This window comes from Aethalodelphis obliquidens, unplaced genomic scaffold (genome assembly GCF_003676395.1).
Source record: "Aethalodelphis obliquidens isolate GAN/ISIS:26980383/991018 unplaced genomic scaffold, ASM367639v1 scaffold2, whole genome shotgun sequence".
NCBI classification, from domain to species: Eukaryota; Metazoa; Chordata; class Mammalia; order Artiodactyla; family Delphinidae; genus Aethalodelphis; species Aethalodelphis obliquidens.
Window position 1 is genome coordinate 76,194,989 of NW_020837946.1, and position 22,192 is coordinate 76,217,180.

Here is a 22,192-nt window from a genome sequence, read left to right on the forward strand (position 1 = left end):
CACACACACACACACACACACACACACACACACACACACACACACACCCCCCGTATCTGCCCAAAATCTCTCCAGAAAGGTTTTTATAGCATTCCTTTTAATGTGGTTACTTTAATTATCTGTTTGATAGCAAAGAAATCCAAAACTCAATTCAGGATCTCTGATTTAGCTGAAACTATGCTGTATATTTAAAATCAATCTAAAGGCATCAAATTCTACTGAATAATTTTCAGAGCACAGTATTTTTCCTTTTTGTAATCAGTTTAACTTTTTAAAGGAAAGTAATCAGTTTAACTTCACTGATTTAAAATGTCCCTCTTTAATACTGAACTGATATTCTTCATGTTAACTCAGAGAATTCACATCTGTTAAAAATAATTAAATTTTCCCTACAAATGAGAGATAAATTGTATTAAGAGAATAGTGTATATATTTTACTCCTCCCTAATGCCATGACTTTTCTGCCTTGTGACAAAGCATAGGCAGTCTATACAACCAAATATTTCATCCTTGCAAAATGATTCTAATAACTGTATAATTATTTCTGCAGGAAACATAAAGTCCCTTTAGATAGTAGCTTAATTTGCATATTGTTAATTTGACACAGACATATAATAAAACATAAAAGAGCAAACCTTAGTGAGTCAGAATAAGTTAATCAATTTAATACCTAATGACAAATGTACCTGGTTCTTATTCTAAATCCATTGTTCTGAGCCTGGGAGCATATTTCTCCTGGCTAGAAACCTGTGAATGCTGGATATCTCTTTCTTTTTTATAACATCTATATACTTATTAGATACAAATATAGTTTCCCTACCTTCCGTATAAATGAGATTGCCCTCTCTTGGATGATTAAATATCTCCTGAGATAATGAAGTAGATTCTAGTTATATCCATCTTCAGGTGAAAAATTTAAAAAAAAAAGAAAACTCAGAAATGCCACTAGTTTTAAGGTTAATTCTTGGCCCTCATAGTTAAGGTGTATTTTTCAAAACTAACTTTATTTAAATATTATTTAAACACAATAAAATACACTCATTTTGTGTACAGTTCAATGAATTATGACAAGCGTATATACCTATTTAACCACCCCCCCAACCAAAACACAGAATATCCATCATTCCCAAAGTCCCCATGTGCCCTTCCAGTCAAGCCCACACAGATGCTCAAACTTGCTCCTATGTCTTCTGTCACTAGAGTTTAGATTTGTTTTTTATAGCATCTGTATAAATAAAATGATACAGTATTTAGCCTTTTGTGTCTGATCTCTTTCCCTCAGCGTATTGTTAAGATGTGTCTGTAGAGATGACTACTGACTGTATCAGTAGTCACCTCTCTTGAGTAAACACTTAGGAATAAAATTGTTGGATTGTATGGTAAGAGTATTTTTAAATTTATAAGAAATTGCAAATCTTTCTCCAAATCACATTCCTGCCAGCAATGTGTGAGAGTTCCAGTTGTTCCACATCCTCACCACTACTAGATGCTGTTATCATTTCTGATTTGGGCCTAAAAATGAGTATGCAGTTACATCTCATTGTAGCTTTTATTCTAAGGGTAAAATATATTTTATTTGATAGTTTGATATTGATTTATAAATTGTAAATATTTAGACAAATAGTATGAGTGTCATATTTGTTGTCTTGAGCTCCATCTGGCAAACCTTTGGAGGTGAGTTTAGATTGAGGCATTGTAGGGGCATCAATAAGGAAACAATTAGCTTCAACTCCCCTACACAGTTCTGGAGAGGACACTATAGAAATACATTTTATGTCCACATGACAAAAATTTCTTTCTCTAGATGGACATCATAAAAGCTGACTTATGCTTCTGTGTGTCAGTCACACATGGTCCCATTTCCAATTTTTTTGGATCTCAGATATTTCAATAGATACCACCTCTACCTCTCGTGGTCCTTGTTTGTAAAAATAGATCTTTTGCGTGTAGAACACTATCAATAATACTGATATTCATTTGTTTTTTTTCTGACACATTTCCTTTATGTAGATCTAACTTTCTGCTATGTTATTTTGTTTCTTTAAAAGAACTTCTGGTTTTCCCTGGTGGTGCAGCGGTTGAGAGTCCACCTGCCAACGCAGGGGACACGGGTTTGTGCCCCGGTCCGGGAAGATCCCACATGCCACGGAGTGGCTAGGCCCGTGAGCCATGGCCGCTGAGCCTGCGCGTCCGGAGCCTGTGCTCCACAACAGGAGAGGCCACAGCAATGAGAGGCCTGCGAACTGCAAAAAAAAAAAAAAAAAAAAGAAAAAGAGAAAAAGAACTTCTTTCAAAATTTCTTACAGTACAGGTCTGAAAGCAATCAATTTCCTCAGTTTTTGTTTAAGAAAATGTTTGTTTCACTTTCATTACTGAAGGATAATTTCATTAGATATAGAAATCTACACTGGTAGTTTTTTTTTTTTTTTTTCCCCCAACGCTCTAATAATGTCACTCCATTCTCTTCTTGTTTGCGTGGTTTCTGATAAGCAGTTTGTTATAATTCTTATCCCTTTGTAAGGCTTTCCCCTTCACATTTTCTATTTGTCTTTGGTTTTCTGCAATTTTAATATAAGATGCCTAGGTGTGTGTTTTTGTTATTTATCCTATTAGGGTTCTCTGAGCCTGTGGGATCTGTGGTTCAAGGAAACAATTATTTCTTCAAATACCTTATCTGCTCGTTTTCCTTTTCTTCTCCTTCTGTCATTCCAATTACACAAATGTTACACTTTTTACTTGCTCTTATAGTCTTGGATTTTTAAAAAACGTTTCCAATCTTTTTTCTCTTTGCGTTTCAGGCTGAGTAACTTTGACTGCCCTATCTTCAAGTTTGTTCTTTCTTTCCTTGCTTGTGTTAAGTCTACCAGGAGCACACTGAATGCATCCTATATTTCTGTTATGGTGTTTTTAATTTCTAATATTTCCTTTTAAATTTTTGTTATAGTTTCCATCTATCTGCTGACATTATCCAAGTGATGCTGCATGTTGTCTACCTTTTCCATTAGAGTGTGTAACATATTATCATAATCATTTTAAATTTCATATCTGATACTTACATCTGAACCATATCTGAGTCTTGTTCTGATGATGACTTTGTTGCTTCTTAATATATTTAATCTTGCCTTCTGGCATGCCTTACAAATTTTTGTTGAAAGGCAAACTTGTAGAGGGTAATGAATACTTAAGTAAATACGCCTTTACTGTGAGAATTTATGATAATCTGGCCAAGAGTTGGGTTGTTTGATATTTATTCTATCTATCCCATTAAAGTTTTTGTAATCAGATATATTAATATAATTTACATACAATAAAATTCATCCTTATTAAGATTAGTTTTGACAAATGTATATAGATATAATCACCACCCAAACCAAAATATAGACTACTTCCAGACTTCAATTAGTTTCATTGCGCTCAGTTGCAGACGACCCACTTCTCACACTTCCAGCCCAATAGCCACTGTAACTGTCTTATTACAGTTTTTACTGTTTTACTGTACTGTTACAGTACAGTTTTACTGTACTGTTACAATTTTTACTATTTTAGAACTTCATATAAATAGAATTGCACACTATTCAGTTTTCTGTGTCTTTTTGTGTGTCTGCCTCCTTTTACTTAGCATGATGTTTTTGATATTTAGCCATGTTCCTCTGTGCATTAATTTATTTTTTATTATTAAGTAGCACTTCTCAGTAAGTATGTATCAAAATTTGTTTAATTCATTCACCAGTTAATGGACATTTGATCATTTCCAATTGTTGGATATTAAAGATAAAGCAGTTATAAACATTTGCACATGGGTATTTGTGTGGACATATCCTCCTGGTTAAATATTAAGGAATTGGATTGGTGGAGCATATGGTAAATACATGGTTAAATTTACAAGAAGCTATCAAACTGTTTTCCAAAGTGTATCTTTTTCCATCTTTACCAGCAATTAATAAGATTTCTAGTTGCTCTGCATTCTAGCCAGAACTTGGTATTTTTAGCCTTTTGGCTTTAGCCACTCTAGTACATGTGTGTTCTTATTTTGAATTTAACTTGAATTTCCCTAATGCTATGATGTTCAGCATCAGTTTATGTGCATATGTGCTGTCAAATGATCTTCTCTGGTGAAGCGTCTGGTCAAATTTTTTGCCCATTTGTTTTACTTGGGTAGTCTGTCATCTCATTATAAACTTATAGGAGTTCTTTATGCATTCTGGATAAAGTACATTATAAGATATATGTTTTGCAAATGTTGTCCGCCACTTTGTGATTTTTTTTTCCTTAATGGTATCTTTTGAAAAACAGAATTTTAAATTTTTATCAACTCCAATTCATCAATGTCCTTTCCCTTTAGTATTTGCTCATTTGTGTCCTGAGAAATTTTTAACTGCCCTAAGTCACTGGATTTTCTCCTACAATTCTTATAGTTATGCCTATTACATATAGCTCTATACTCCACTGAAAATGAATTTTTAATAGATAAGTGTTTAGTTTAAGGTTCAGTTTTCTATTGTTGTTTTATATCTGCATGTGGATAGCCAACTGTTTTAGCATCACTTGTTGGAAAGACTGTCCTATCTCTTTTGAATCACCTTTCCAAGATTGTTTAAAATGACCAATAACTGTCTAAAGTAATAATAGTAATATGATACTGGTTGATGACAGCACACAGATAAGAGCAGTGAATGAAACAAATGTCACGAGGCATAGGATGGAGGTATTGGTAATACTCTGTTAAAAGTTACCTGTACTATAAATGTCTTAGAGTATAGTAAGACCAGCTATTGTAGTTAGGTTTTAACTTTCTATTAAAATGCATAATTAAAAAGGAAAAAAAAATTACCTGTACTATATGTGAAATGGTATGGCATCATTTGAAGATATAATTAGATTAGTTTAAAATATATATTGTATTGGAAAAGAAGAAGTAAAACTGTCACTGTTTGCAGATGACATGATACTATACATAGAGAATCCTAAAAATGCCACCAGAAAACTACTAGAGCTAATCAATGAATTTGGTAAAGTTGCAGGATACAAAATTAATGCACAGAAATCTCTTGCATTCCTATACAGTAATGATGAAAAATCTGAAAGAGAAATAAAGGGAACACTCCCATTTACCACTGCAACCAAAATAATAAAATACCTAGGAAAAAACCTACCTACGTAGACAAAAGACCTGTATGCAGAAAACTATAAGACACTGATGAAAGAAATCAAAGATGATACAAACAGATGGAGAGATATACCATGTCCTTGGATTGGAAGAACCAATATTGTGAAAATGACTACACTACCCAAAGCAATCTACAGATTCAATGCAATCCCTATCAAATTACCAATGGCATTTTTTACAGAACTAGAACAAATCATCTTAAAATTTGTATGGAGACACAAAAGACCCCGAATAGCCAAAGCAGTCTTGAGGGAAAAAAATGGAGCTGGAGGAATCAGACTCCCTGACTTCAGACTGTACTACAAAGCTACAATAATCAAGACAATATGGTACTGGCACAAAAACAGAAACATAGATCAATGGAACAAGATAGAAAGCCCAGAGATAAACCCACACATCTATGGTCAACTAATCTATGACAAAGGAGGCACAGATATACAATGGAGAAAAGACAGTCTCTTCAATAGTGGTCCTGGGAAAACTGGACAGCTACAGGTAAAAGAATGAAATTAGAACACTCCCAAACACCATACACAAAAATAAACTCAAAATGGATTCGAGATCTAAATGTAAGACCAGACACTATAAAACTCTTAGAGGAAAACATAGGAAGAACACTCTTTGACATAAATCACAGCAAGATCTTTTTTGATCCACCTCCTAGAGTAATCGTGGCACATATATACAATGGAATATTACTCAGCCATAAAAAGAGATGAAATTGAGCTATTTGTAATGAGGTGGATAGACCTAGAGTCTGTCATACAGAGTGAAGTAAGTCAGAAAGAGAAAGACAAATACCGTATGCTCACACATATATATGGAATTTAAGAAAAAGAAATGTCATGAAGAACCTAGGGGTAAGACAGGAATAAAGACACAGACCTACTAGAGAATGGACTTGAGGATATGGGGAGGCGGAAGGGTAAGCTGTGACAAAGTGAGAGAGAGGCATGGACATATATACACTACCAAACGTAAGGTAGATAGCTAGTGGGAAGCAGCCACGTAGCACAGGGAGATCAGCTCGGTGCTTTGTGACCACCTAGAGCAGTAGGATAGGGAGGGTCAGAGGGAGATGCAAGAGGGAGGAGATATGGGGATATATGTATACATATAGCTGATTCACTTTGTTATACAGCAGAAATTAACACAATATTGTAAAGCAATTATACTCCAATAAAGATGTTAAAAAAAAAAGGAAAACTTATGCTTTTATTTCACTTTATGTACCTCATAGTTGTGAATAAAATACAACAATGGTAGTCTTAAAACAAAAAATACAAGAAAAATACCCAATCTACTTAGTGTTTGATTTAACCAAAATATGGGGGATGGTTTCTTTTTTGTTTTTAATAATGTGGAGAGTAAACATTACCAAAGTAGGCAAGCATAACCATGTCCTTCAAGTAAATTCCAGGACTACAACAGCATCATCTTGTCCTTCAAACCAACCTCTTTCCCTGGGTACTTCTGTTAATGGCTCCCAATTTTTCTTTGTGGTCAACTTTGAACAAATCTCTCCAGAGCCCCTTCATTCCATTAACTCCAAATGCTAGGCATTCTACTTGCCATCTTTCCCATTTGTTTACTCCTTTCTGATTATAGAAATTATAGAATTATAATTATAGAATTATAATTATAGAATTATATAATTATAGATTATCACTTTGTTTGATGATCTACTCAGCAAGGAACTGAGTGTTTCCTATTGGACATATACATAGACAAGGAAATTATGAAATCCATTAGCTGTGACTTTCCTGTTGCAGGTGGCTTCACTTTGCCACCTCCTACATGCATCATTTTTCATGATTCTAATTGTCTGGATCACTTGTTCCTTTACTTGTTCTTTACATCAAGTGGGAAACCTACCTCATCAGTTATGAACTGAAGGAGAAGAGTGAGGGCTGAATGAGCTTCAGGGACTAGGAGAGGCTTCAACAGTTTCTACCTTGGTTTGCCATTCTGGCTTCCTTGTCTCATCAATTAACCAAGAATACCCCAGATAGTTTTCATAAATACTCTCTAAATCTGTGTTTGTGCAATATAGTAGTCACTGGCCATATGTAGCTGTTTTAATTTAAATTAATTGAAATAAAATAAAAATTCAGTCCCTCAGTTGCTGTGGTCACATTTCAAGTATTCAAGATTCACATGGGGCTAGTAGGTACTTTACTGGACAGTGAGAATTTAAAATATTTGTAGCACTGCAGAGAGTTGTATGGGACAGCACTATCTAGATTCTCTGGACTGGTCCAAATAAACTTTTAAAAATCCTGTCCAAGTTGTTTATAATACGAAAAAATAAGATGTTGTTAAGCTTCTTATTTTTTTCCTAAGCAAAATCTAAATCTGAAGGACCTTTCACAACCTAACAGTTATTGTATTAGGCATATTAATAGAGATGATGAGTACTGCAGTATTCGATGAAGTGTCACAATGGAACAGGTACTAAAGTTTCAAATTTCAGAATATTTCTAGAGAGATGTTTCAATAATATGATTATTTTAATGAATAGTGTATATTATTTTCCATGTTAGGTTTATCAAGATAAATATAGAAACAAGCTTTTTCTTAATTCTGATTTATTTAGAACATTTTTGTTTTAAGTAAGATCTCTTGTTGAACGTAAATTTAACTTTCTTCCTTCCTACTGACATAGCACATCATTCACATGTAATAGCATTTCCCATATTTAGTGTCATCCCAGAGGTTTTGTGTTATTGTTTTTATTTGTGCATCCATCTTACCCACTAGTTTATGAACTATGGGAGCACAGAGACTTTCCTAGTCTCTATTTCCCCATTAAACCTAGTATGATGCTTTCAACAGAGTAAGCACAAAATAAAATTTCCATAAAACAATAATCTAGCACTAATTTGAAAGAAAAAACTGTAAATGTACAGCAAATCCCCTGTTAAAGACTTACAATCACAAGAAACAAGATCACTCTGGATGTGATCTGTTGCGTGTTTCAAGGCTTTAAAAGTTATTTATTTATTTACTTATGTTGATGGTACAAGATATGTATTCCCAAAGTACCCTGGGTCACACTGGACAGGTGTGCTTGATTCTCTGATTCATTTAATAGGACCATTTGGTTCTCATAAGAAGCTCCGTCTTGCAATTTAATCTTTATCATTAGAAGTCCTATTTTAACCTGCAAATACTAACACCTTTTTCTATTTTTCAGTTTTTTAGAACCCATGCAGGGAAGAGGGCTTCTACTTATTGGTATTCCTCATAGTCATTGCCCACAAGAACTTGCTAACTATGCTACTAATTTTGGATTTATCCTGGAAGCAAGAAGTAGTTATTAATCATACTTGAACTACATGGTGTAGATATAGTATTTTATAACTAATCAGTGTTAGCAAAGGGAGTGGCTGTTTATGATAAAAATGAAAAGCAAGAATATCATTGGAGAAAATACTGTAAGTGATGATAAACATTTCTGTGTATCCAAGTCTCTGAGTCACTGTATACATGCGATGAGAAGGCTTGAGAACCATTTCAGTGTTGAGACATGTTTGTTATTTTTAACTCAGTTTGAGATTACTATAGCCATTTCATTGTCATTGCCCAGAGCCAGTTGGAAAGACGGCATGTCTCTTATGAACTTCTTCTGATTCATAACGAAAGTATTTGTCTCTTTTCTCCACTCTACCGATTATGCTAGTTGCGTTTGTTCTAGAGCCAGAAGCCAGAAGAGGAGTAGGTATGTACCTACTGCCAAGAATGGTATCAGGAATAAGGATGAAAAACAATATTTTGTGATTTTATTTTCTTGTGATTTTCTTTCAGTATGTTACATAAATTTCACTGGAAGACTTCAAATCCTGTTTCAATTTGCTTGTCTACAAAATATGTATTTTAATAAAAGTGATATCTTAAGGATAAATATAATTTTCCTTACTATATATACACTAATAATATATAGAATAGAATACCTGTTCTCAGACATGAGAGAAACTTCAAATCATTATTGGATCTAGCACATTGCTAATGAGAAAATAAACATTATCAACAGATGTGGTATCTGGAGAGAATAAAACCAATTATTGAATGTACATATTTTATGGTTTATAGGAGCTGATGAGCATACTTTGAAAAAGACAGTATTCAACTTATAGGGGTTCATGATTAACACTGAAATCTTTCATAAGGTATAAAACCAAAATCAATGTATTCAATAGTATAAATATTAAAGCCAGTGCCTCTTAAAATATGATCTATTTAATTTCCTAAAATTTATTCAGATAAAACATGCAAATTCTAAATAATCCCGTAAGTAATCCATGTTATTCACTTCTTTTCTAAGTTTAATAAATAGAACACTTTTGGGCACAACCCATGAATAAATAGAACTAAATAAATAGAACTGAATTCTATTCAGATATAAAGAAAAAGCTGTTCTCTTCCTTTTCTCTTCTTGCAGAGAGACCATATGCATTATGCATAAAGAAAGAGATTTGAGGACAAAAATGAATTTGGAGTGGAGTGCAAAAATTAGCCTGTTTTTGGCAATGATTTGAAAGTAAATATTAAATTAAACCTTTAAAAGTAGGAGTCATCATCACCCTTCATTTGTTCCATACATCCCTTTGGCATTCCAGTGAAGCTCTTATAGCTCTTTTCAGATTAATGTTTTAAATATATAAAATAAAATGTATAGGGTTATAATAGACATTAATTCTACTGAAATAGTTATAAAAATATTAAAAAAGCAAATTTATGATACAGTAATATAAATTCTTCTCTGCTAACTCATCATATAACATGACGAAGTACCAAATTTACTATCTCCAATAATTTTGAAGTAGTGATTAGACTAAATGATACTTAGATATCAGAACATCTGGACAATTAACAGCTCAAAGAATCACAAAAAAGATCTAGCCATTAAAATTGTCGGTGCAACATTAAATTGGCTATATCTGAACAACACAGGTCAGATTTATTAAGTACTAGACATTTGCGATAGGAATTCTCACTTCAAAAACATCGCTCACATCAGTCAATTTTGCATCAGGTAGAGCTGATAGACATTCATCCTCTGTAAATAAGTATTTTTTCTATTGAAACAAAAAATGTTTAGCTTTTTTAAAAAATTGGAGTATAGTTGATTTACAATGTTGTGTTAGCTTCTGGTGTACAGCAAAGTGATTCACTTATATATATATATACACACACACATATACATATTCTTTTTCATATTATTTTCCAAAAATATTCAGTTTTTTAAACTAGACCTGGAGTCAATGAAATAAGTGTAGGTATTGGGAAATTAACTGACAGAAAGCACTGTATAGTAACAAAGATAGTAATATGCATTATATTATGTTGAACATAAAATTATTTTATTCCTCTTTTCTCCTTAATTCAACAAATAAATTAGGTTACATAAGACTGAGAGCTCTGAAAACAGAAATACTGAAGATGAGGGCAAGCAAGATAATTAACTGGGAGAGAGATAGTTAACGTGTAAACCAAGAGAATGTGTTAAATAAATATTTTCCTTCGGAAGTGAAATCAGTCAGCCAATTAAGTACTGTACATAACTACTCAGTGCCAAGTTAAATATTGAAATGTATTTGGGGAGAAGCAGAGAGAGAGAGAGAGAGAGAGAGAGGAAGGGAGGGAGGGAGGGAGGGAGGGAGGGAGAAAAGGAGGCAGAGACAGAGAAAGAAAAATTGACTGAATACAAGATTATGATATGTACTAATTAAAATGAAATATCTTACTTTTTATTTTAAAAGATACATTTATTTGTCAACCAAATAGGTCTTCAGAGTTTATCTGAAGTGGCAATTTTAAGACAAGAGTTACTGCTGGCAAATAATTTTTACACATTTGATATCCTGTGTCTTAAAGTCAATGCCTTATTAATCATAGGTGACTAGTGTAGTAAAAGATGATAAGAGTATATGCTGAAGCTGCACAGCATTCCATCAAGGCTTTGAGCCCAGCAAGCCATCTCACAGAAGGAAACCTCATTGCCCAAATATTTCCTTTCGTGACTGCACTTTTTGCTCATCTCACTGGGAAGCTACTCTACTTTGCTACCCTGGAAACTGCCTGGTGGCCTAGTTTTATAGGAACTTGTCCAGCTGGCTTTAACAGGCTGCTCAATAGCATTGAGTTTTATACAGAAGAAACAAGCTTGAGAAAAACAATAATAATAACTTATCTACACAGAACATGTGCCCAGTTTTAAAGACACTTTATATTTATGAACTCGGAGATAGCTCTCTGCAACATCTTGGGAAAATTAAATGCCAACTTCTAAACAGTGACAGAATCTACTTGTAGCAAATGGGCACAAAACCACCACATCAAAAGATATTACTTTTAAAATAAGTCAACAGGCAGTTCCATTTATTGCCTTATGTGGTCGTATTTATATACTACTTTTATTCAGTTTAACAAACAGCTTGATGTAGTTTGGGGGTTGGGGGGGGTAGTATTTAGAACAAGATTTCCTGGGTTGGAGTTAAGTTTTATGATATACTAATTGTATACTGAAGTATATGGATATTCAGCAAGGATATTTACCATATTATGAGAAATTGTCTCATTTGCAAAATGAGGAAACTATCCTGTGAAATGTCTTGAATCTCCATGAGATTCAAATGAAACAAAGTCTGGCAAAATAATTTAAATGTTAACAGGATATTTTGTAAATGGTTTTCTGTATTTATTTTTATTTAACTGTTTTACCTTTATTGTGGCAACTCTTCCAAGAAGTCTCCCCTAAACTTTCAGTTTGGACTTTTTTTTTGAAGCTAGTGCACATGAGTAACTAATTCATCTTCCTCAACAAACCCACAGCAAGTATGTACTATTCATTTTTGTACCGGCACAGCATAGTATATTACAGATGCTAAACAAATACTGATGAACTGCATTAAGCTAAAATTAATGTTTTTTAAATGCTTAAGGGGATTAGTGTTGACTACAGATAAGCATTAATTGTATTTTGGGTTTCTCTTAATCTCCGCAATCACTAATATTGTGGTTATAAATATCACTTAAAGAAAAGGCACCAAAGAAAAAGATAAAAAGAGAATCCTCTATCCTCAAATAGTTGATAAAAATACAGTTTAAAAGAAATATTCAGCATTTACTACCTATTTCACATCTCATTTTCTTTATTCATATTATTTTATTTCTTCTACAATTGAGATTCTATTGAGACATAAGTAGGACTATATTATTTTCATTTAATGGGACATGAAATCTTTTGAGCCTTTAAGTACTTGAATTTATATTTAAAATTTTTCTACTTAGTGCTATAAAAGTAGATGTGTTGAATATTCTATATTTTTTGAACAAGCAGTGGGATACAATCCAGATACTTACTTGGGCACAGCAAAGAAACAAGTCATTTTTCTCTGCAAGGAGTCCTTTAAAGTAAAGAAGTACCTTCAGCTGCCTACCTCCCACAATGTTCCCTGTACTCATGTTTCATGCCTCTTACCGAGTACACACAATTTACTTTTCTTATTGAAAATTAGGTGCTAATCTAACCTCATCTCAGTTACCATTGGTAGTGCTGATTATAGAGTAAATGATGCTTCTGTACAACCATAAATTTCTCTTAGTCTTGATGCTAAGTACAGTCCTAGGTCCTCTTAAAGCAACTTCTGGTTCTAGCAAGAATAACTGTACATTTTAAGTATTTGACTATGCCAGCGCAATTCCAACAGTGACAGTTTTCAGTTAATTAAGTTAATTGGCGGAGATATTTTCAGCATTCCAGGAGATATAGCATGGAGCAGGCATTTCAAATTGGGTAGCTGCTTTTAAACTCCAGAAGATCCATATTATAACAGACATTTTGCATATCTCATTTAGTCTAACAAAACACCTTCACAGAAAAGATAGGGCCTTCTAATGCATACAAAACGTCAAACGTTGCCTCAATTTTCTTCTTAATAATTTTAATTGGCTCTTATTTTAGAACCAAATTAGTTTTGAAGAGAGCAGTGTAGAGTAATCCCTACCAATATAAATGAGATCTGTCAAAAATTACTGCAGTTAACTTGGCTGGGAGTTTACAATTTTTCACAGGAGGACTCACAGGCCTGAGCAGCTGGAACTTAGACTGTCAAAGCACTGATGTGAAACAATCTGAACAACCGTACACAACTAAATTACAGCATTTTTTGCGGGCATGAAGCATAAAATGCCTCCGCTGACAGCAAGATTCTCTATACTTAGCTTGTGATAACAGCATTGCCAGGCAGGGCTTCTGCCTATCTAAATTTTGATAATAAACACTCAGGATACCATTAAATTTCTGATTAGTTCAAATCAGTTCTGTAATCTAACTGATCCATTTAGTTATTGACTATAGAGCCTTACACTGGTCACTTGATCTCATTAAGCCATTAATTAACATCTAAATAAATATTTATAATTACCCCAATAGAGTGAAAAATAAAAACTTTCAGTTTAACCATTATGTGTCATTGTCTGACAGAAACACTTATAATTCTGAGGAAAGGGTTTATGAACAATTTTATATATAAATTAGACTATTTAAAATGATTTAATATAATAATCCCCTATTACAAAAGATACTGAAAATGGCAAAGTTCTTAGTCAATGGTCTTCAATTCTTCTATTTAAAACTGTTAAAAGCACAAGTTTAATAACATTCAACCAGAAAATATGATGTATGCTATAAAAATGATAAATGGTAATGTCATCCCTTTTATTTAGCATATTTTAATGCTTAATACAGACTATATGTATATACTGATATGATCATTTTCTTCAGCTTGTGAAGATTATTTCGAGAGTCTTGAGTTTTTGAGCCACATAATCAATATCTTCCCCAAGTTGACCATCTTTTAACATGTAATAAGCATGCCCTTTTATCATCATTCTAATCAATAATAAGAGATTAAAAACTGAATACAAATCAAATTTATTTATACATTTATAAAAGTACATAAAATTATATAAATATTAAAAATAAAACTATCAGTTAAATAAGTTAATAAAACTATACAGACATAGGTGAATAAACCTATATAAATATGTCATTCAGCATATACTGCACTGTCTCCATTCTAAAGTGAAATCTTCTCAACAAGAGTATTATCAGAGACTTCAAATACCTTGAGCCTTAGACTTCAAATATAGTCTTAGCAATAAAACGGGGAAAAGATTATTGTATATCATTACAATATTATAGTTTATTTATGTAGTCTAAATCATTTTAAGCAATTTTTTTTTTTTTTTTTTTTTTTTTTGCAGTACGCAGGCCTCTCACTGTTGTGGTCTCTCCCTTTGCGGAGCACAGGCTCCGGACGCGCAGGCTCAGGGGCCATGGCTTACGGGCCTAGCCGCTCCGCGGCATGTGAGATCTTCCCGGACCGGGGCACGAATCCGTGTCCCCTGCATCGGCAGGCGGACTCTCAACCACTGCGCCACCAGGAAGCCCCTAAGCAATTTTTATAACAACAGTTGGCTCTTACTGGATTAAACTTTTTCATCCCTGCTAATAATTTTGATAATTCTATATTTAATATTTAGTCTGGTCCATCAAATTAAGAACCTAAACCATTATGCAAAAGATTCTAATGACAACATTTGTTGTTTTCTTCCTATAGCAAAGAAATCTAATATGGTGCATTACATTCTTTAATGATGCATTTTAGATTTTTAAAATTTTAAAGGGTGCTGATGTATAGATATTTCTGTTGGATAATTGTAACATACATGTTTATGCAAAATGGGGAAAGAAATAGGGGCATAAAAGGGAGTAGGATAAATATAAATTACCCTAACTGAGAAAACTTATTTTTATAACAGTAAAGGAAATTTGAGTTGAATATCCAGAGCAACTTCCTGACTATGAACAATAAAATGAATTATGGAACAGCTTCCTGAGATTGTGGAAGAAGCTCACCATGGAGGTTATTTTAAAATAGACTGGGAAAAGTGCTGAAGGTACATTTTGCAGCATAGGAAATCTGAGTTTTCAAAAGGATAGAATGAGTAAAACAAGTTTGCTATTTTTAATGGGTTTCCATTTGGGGCTTGAATTAATAAAATAAATTGTAAATTGTAGACAGACAACATTCTCATCACCCCTCCTCCACCAAAGGTCTGTGTTGCAGAAGCTCTATTCCAGACAATAATGGCTGAGTGGCCTGGGTATGCCATACCCCATACCCCAGGTATGGCAGGGTGAAAAAACACCTGGCAGGCCAAGAATAGTGGGGGCCTAATCACATGTGCCCCAACACACACCCATAGGCCAAAAGTTCTATGCTAGGAGAGGCAAACCAAGAAAACCAGAAGCTACCACCTCCATCAGTATCCTTCTTATGAAATAGGAGTGTCACTCCTAAGAAAAGTAGACCACTGTCCCACCCTCAGCTTCAGAGCAGACAGGCACAGAGATTTTGGCCAGGGGGAAGGCAGGCCATAAAAACAGAGAGCTCCAGAGTTCTTCCCAAAGGAACAAGCTTTGTTTAGAACAGAGTACAGAGAAGATCAAGCCTAAAGGCATTCTCTATAATGAGAATTATTGGGAAGTGAGAACTGGAGGGGGCAGGTAACCAGATAAAGAATCAGGCAAGAAGAGTCCTCCTGGATTCAGAACAAATCTCAAAGACTAGTCTCTAACATTACCTCTGCAAAGGAGTCAATGTAATTGGATCAGACTCTGCAGAAATTTATACTCCCAGGCATTTTTAAAAACAATAGAGCAATCAGTTGGCGATTGGTATTGAACAACAAACATAGCTCTAATACTTTGTGCAAAATGCTTCCCAAAGTTGTCCTGATATTTATTTTAAAACAAGCATGGTTACCTCTACTTTTTGCTGTATATAGAAATAACTATATACAGAACACTCATAGAAAAGGTGGACAAATATTTTTAAAATACATAGAATATATACGATTAAAGTAAGATTAACAGGCAAAGGAAATAGGATCTGAATCTAGTTCTATGAAAGTACAGAATAGTTTCTTCTTCATATCTACTAAAGATTAAACAAGAAAAAAGAATAGGATAGAACAGAAGAGATGAAGGCTGGGGTTACTTTTACAAAATTAGAGCCTCAAGGCTACTGTAAAGAATCAAGTATAAAGGACACAGCCTGTGACCACTACTGTTAATACATTTTCACCAAATGGTAAAACTTTTCACCCTGTATTATAATTCTCTATTTATTTTTTATTTATAATCTACCTCATTCAAAAAGGATATAAGACAATTTACAGAAACACTTTGAAAATTCTCCAAAACAAAAGCATTAATGGAAAGTGGAAAACAATCAGTAGCATAAAGCCATGAATAATTCCTGCAAAAATGTTATAAGATTCAAAATAACTATGAAGTCAAGACACAGATTTAGTTCTGACTCTTTTTTTGACAAAAAAAGAGAAAAACATGAAGAGTTTCAGTTACACATTTTTATTCCAAGAAAATTATACTGTTGCTCTGAAGGTCAGCCTATCCCAGCACTGAGGTCTGACAGAAACATGTCCAACAAGTCCTCATTCTGGGAATACTGAGTAACGACAGGAAAGTGCACCATAAATATAGTAGCATCCTAAATTGAATTTATCAAATTTGAAAATATTATCGAATTTACACAATTTTTTTCAGTTATTTTAGAGGGTGCATGAATAAATATATTTGAAGACTACTAGTCAAGCAAACATAATCACATTTTAGAAGAATAAAGTCTTTCAACTGTTTGGAGTCAAGAAGCGATGGTGACAAACAAATTGACAGCAAGACCTAGACAAGTAAACTTATAATAGATTATGATATCAAATCATAGTCTCATTAAAACAAAATGAATTTGAAGAAACTCCAAGGCAGACTTATGAATGTTAACGTAAAAAAGGACCCCGTAAAAAATAAAAAAGGTCTCTGTATAATCAGAATACAAGTGCTATGAATTCCACACACAATGTGCCTTCAGTTAACGTGCAACATATTTTGATACTTAACGATTCGGAGACTTTTTAAAAAAAATCATGTACTATAGTACATAGTTTATCTAAGGCTCCACTGATCTGTACAACTTCTGAAAAATTAGCCTATGAGCCAATGGTATAGGTAACACTATATAAGAGCAATTTTTTTGACAAACAGTGAAGGTTTCTATACAGATAACTAAATTCTTTCATGAAAAACAAATGATGATGACAGAGTGCATGTAGTGAACTAATTCCACCTATTTCATCGCAAGCTAGATTTGTTTTCATCCAGAAAGCTGTTTTAGTTGTGTTTAATAATATATCTGTAAATTAATTCCATCTTCTTTAATAAAGTCACTTTCTTGAGGTTATAAATCTGCCAGTTCCCTCTATGTTATGTTGATAACATTTAGAAATATAAATAGGTATACCTTGCTTTAGTAAATATTTAGTTCCCAAGTTGTAATTTAAATAGTAGTTTTCTAAAAGTTAACTTATGCTTTAAGGTATCACCAAAAACAAATTCAAAGGTAAATCTTCTGTGGACAGATTTACATTTATTGGATAAAAAAAAATTAGTGCTCTGAATAAAGATGCGTACAATCAAAAGTTTAAGTAGATGAGTACGTAGAATACTGATTATAAATTTACAAGTACTCACATCTTTACCTGAGACAAAACCTTAAAAGTATATATAAAAAGATTTTTCTGTGCAAAGAGAAAAGTATATATCTCACTAAAGGCAAGGGGAAAAAGGGTTGGTCAGTTTCATACTACAGCTTGCTGAAAGTTTGTCTACTGACAATGGGCAACAAACACAGTATAATAACTTTTTAACATAGACTAATAATGACACTGTAAAATTAAACAAACCAAATTACAAAGGACTTGAGAAAATAAAATTTTCACGAATTGATCTTCATTTGAAAAAATCAGAAGGTGGGAGATGAACCCTATTTATGCCTAAAGCTTAAAATGTATTATCACATGTAATCCTCATAGAAACTCTGCTATTTGATCAATGAGAAAGCGGGGCTCAGAGTTTAGGTAATTTGCCTGAAGTTTACTTCAATGAAATGATGGAAGCAGAAATCAAACCCAAGACTCTGGAACTCTCCAGGCTTTAGTGCCTTCTTTGTAGCTCATTAGTTAGGGCACACAGACTCTTAGCACACCCTCCTGTCTCTCACAAAGTCAAGGAATTCTGAATGAAACCTCTAAGTGCGGTTTCTCCAATTTGTTCCTTTGGATGTAATTATTACTACAACTAGCTTTGTGAGGCTAAGCTGCACCTGAAAACAACAAAGGTTTACAGAAACAGTCATTCATATACCTCACTTTCAGCTTATATTAAAATCATAATTGTTCGTTGTCATAACAGTGAGTCCCAATCCACAATTTTCAGTTCCCGCTATTTCAAACCTAAGCAAGAAAATAAGGAACATTTTTCTTCTTCAAAGAAACTATCTAACTTGGCACTTTTCTTCCATTAGAGTGTTTTTATCTTCTGAGAATTAGTCCTGCCAACTATTTCTATTTCCTGAGCAAGGGGAGGGGTGGGTGAAGGGGCACTAACACAGCTCAGCAGGAATATAAATATAAATCGTGTGGAATTGGGTTCTCTGGCATTTTCATTCCGGAAAATCTTCTGTAGGACCAGGCACAGGACCAATAACTAAGCATGACCTTGAAATTGCTTGAAAGCAATTAAACTGCCTCAGTGAGAAAAAAAAAAAAAAAAAATTGAACAGTGACAGAGAATATAAGAATTTCACTCTTAGCCACAAAATTTGATGTGAATGTTCAAAATTGATGCTTGTGGTAAATTACTTAAAATATAAAAGATTTCTGAACAATTTTAAATAAAACATGATTAATCATTGGTCTATGAAGAGGAGTAAAAATGAAAGAATAACATTCAGAATGACGAAGGAAATATTCATAATATCTTAGTACTGAAGTTTACCTTAGTTTATCTCAGTACTCATAGCATGAAATCTTATCTGAACATTAAGAGCAAGCTTCCCTATTATTTTAGCTAAAACAAATACCTTCGTTTTAGTTGGCATGAAAGATGAATTTGTTTTCATATATGGGTTTTTCAGCATTTGTGATAGAGGCAAGTGAAAACATTAGTATTATAGTAGTTTTAAATAAAACATGACCTTTCTAAGAATAGTTAAATAATTTAGGGATTATGTTATACTTAAAATTAATTTCCTGATATTTAGTGAGCTTACCTTAGAGTTGTAATACTGTTTTATGGATCTAACTTAGTTTTAAACAGTCCTTTTCATACTCAAATATTTTATCAACCAATTTTTTAAAATAAAATCCAAGTCGGATTTGTATAGTAGAAACTATATAAACCAAGAATCTTGTAACCAGTTCAGTAACAAACTTCCTGTAATAAATTCATAATTAGATTATAGAGAGAATCCCAGGAAAACAAATATAAGGAACTTAATAAAAATGATTTTGTCATATCCTTTAATCTATTACAATAAAAAGCGACATTTATAGTTAAAATATTACTTATGGACCATTACTGCTTAGGCCTCTAAAAACAGCCACCAACAGTAGCGTTTAAATTAAATCTCTCCTATAGTAAAAACTGAAAAGCATATATTTTTAGTATTCCTGAGGCAGCCATTTGCATACATGGTAACTGTCTCAAACCCCTTCAATCTGCTCTCCACTTCCACCAGATGGACAGTCTCAAAATAGCTGCCCCTTCAGCCCTTGGGTTCAGAATACAGCCCTTTCTCCCTTCCTATTATCCATGAAAACATCAAGGTTGAGTTATTCTTCAGGACATTTAACACTTATTTTCCAGGACTCCTCTGTCCTGGCCATCTCCTCTTGATACTAAAGCACATTACTTTGCTGCCTTTTTCACTTCAGCAGAGACTAAACTAGAACGGTTGCTCCCACAGAAAGGGAAATGGCACACAGAATGTGACTATCAGATGAGAGGACACAGACACTGCTTAATTATCAGTGTGCAAGTCATTATAAAAAGGTGAGTCCCAAAAAGAGGAATCCATGCATCAGAGAGCAGAGGACAGAAGGAAGATGTCTTTCTCACCTTTCACTCCTCAAGGAAGCCTATTCTTTCTCCAGCTTAGAGAGCTGAACACCACTTATTTCTTTTACCAATCATTTGGTATTTATCATTTCTTCCTTGGAGGGAAGGAATTATTTGCTACATTTCACGATATTCATCATAACAGAGGTGCAGATAAGGTATGTTCAAAACACAACCATTACTGCTAATTCAGAAAATGAGAGCATTAAAGAACTTTAGACAACATTGTGTTCAACAACCCAAATTAAGAAGTGAGGAAACAGAGGTACAAGGAAATTAATAGAATCGATAATCAAATTAATTTTCAAAGTTTATGAAATAAATATGAAGAGATTTTTAATGTCATATAGAAATTTCAATTGCTCTGAAACATGGCAGAGAAAGCTTCTTGCTTTGAAGACAGAGCACTTGGCCAAATGTCAGCTCATAAAACCATGATCGTGTTCTTTTTCTTTACACTCATGGATGTAAGGCACTCCTAATAGTTAAGAACAAGCCTGTACCCAGAGAATCTGTTTGGACACGGAATAGTATACTGGTTTCTGGATTTTACCCTGGAGCCAGGTACTAATAACTTATGTTATTTGAGAAGAAATCTGTCTCATTTATAAAATATTTGAAGAATCTTTTGGTTGTAGAGACGAGAAATTGCTTGAATTAGAGCCCAGAGACTAAGAGAACCGAAGGCTCAAGCACACTGCTTTATTGTGGTTCGACCACAAGTGTCCATTTAAGGTTGAGGCTACTGCATATTGTTAAACACCAGACATAGTATCCAAACATGAATAAGATAAATCAATGGTCATTTGACAATGGTCTATTTTCAAAGCGAACTGTATTCGGTTTCTGATAGCATTCATATCCATGGGAAGTCACTTAGTATGGGAAAAATCATTGCAATGTGGGGTAAAGGGGTATAATCTGGGCGTGGAATAGCAGTAGCAAGTAATTCAGGGTGTGTTCAGGGTCTATGACCTGAGTTTGGTCCATCAGAGTCCATTTTTCTACTATCATTCACTCATAGCAAGGACTAAAATAGAACCGCTGGTACTGCTACATAAAAGGAACTCAGGGGCAGTGATGTGGATTTTCTGGTAAGAGGACACAAAGGCACTGCTTAATTAAAACTGATGCAAGTCATTATAAGAAGGTGAGTCCTGAACAGAGGCAGTCGTGGAGAGCAGACATAGAAGGCTAAGAGAATACCTGCTTCTGTCTCAAAAAGAAGTGTGTATGCTAATACTGAGGTGGTATCAAATATGAAAAGAATGTAGAAGGAAATTAAAAATGAAAAAGTCAAGAGAAGGGTGCTAGGGTGGAGATCAGTATCTAGAAATGAAGGAGAGATTTAGATAGATGATGAGTCTGCAGGCTTCATAACTTCCTTGTGGAGTTTATACTAAAATCAACTGGATTATAGAGGTTCTCCAGGTACATCCAGACAGCAAGGGCATAAAACTCAGGATGTATGAGAAGTATCAGGGAATCCTGTATGCACAGCAACATAAAATATAATATCAAATGTTTCAGTGTGACCACATAACATGGTGACATATATTAGAGCCATGGAAAGAATGAAAAAGTAAACTTTCTTCAAAATCCAACACTTTCTGCTCTCTCTTTCAGAGAATAAACGTGACACTCTGCTTAGAGAGCCTGATCTCTGAATTTACCCAAGGAACTGCAAAATTTCTAACACTAGTATGAAGAGCAGTATAGTTTTGCTGATGTAGGTTCCCAATGCACAGAGACAAATAGCTGAAATCATCATGCTTTGATAACTTCATTAGAAGAGCCTAAGGATTAGGGAGAAAGTGAATATACAGGTGCCTCTGGAGTATGGAAGGGTGCTTTGGGCTCTTGATGTCCAGGACTTTGGCAATGTAATATGTCAGGAGAATCTACAGAGGGTGCCAAGTTAGAAATCAAGTAAACACTCCTCCCCTTGCCACCTCCTTATAGGAAAACCATGTTTTTTA

At 33.9% G+C, this 22,192-nt stretch overlaps 1 protein-coding gene across 4 annotated transcripts in view; it reads right to left on the minus strand.

Annotated features, from left to right (window-relative positions):
* GALNT13 (polypeptide N-acetylgalactosaminyltransferase 13) overlaps positions 1 to 22,192 on the minus strand; it is a 549,363-nt gene that overhangs the window by 362,004 nt on the left and 165,167 nt on the right. Inside the window, exon 4 of one of the 4 annotated variants that reach the window (XM_027131155.1) lies at positions 8,265 to 8,273. The exons of the other annotated variants lie outside the window; for them this stretch is intronic. Within the exon in view, the coding sequence (XP_026986956.1) occupies positions 8,265 to 8,273 (9 nt within the window). The remainder of the gene's footprint in view (positions 1 to 8,264; positions 8,274 to 22,192) is intronic. 4 annotated transcript variants of the gene reach the window in all.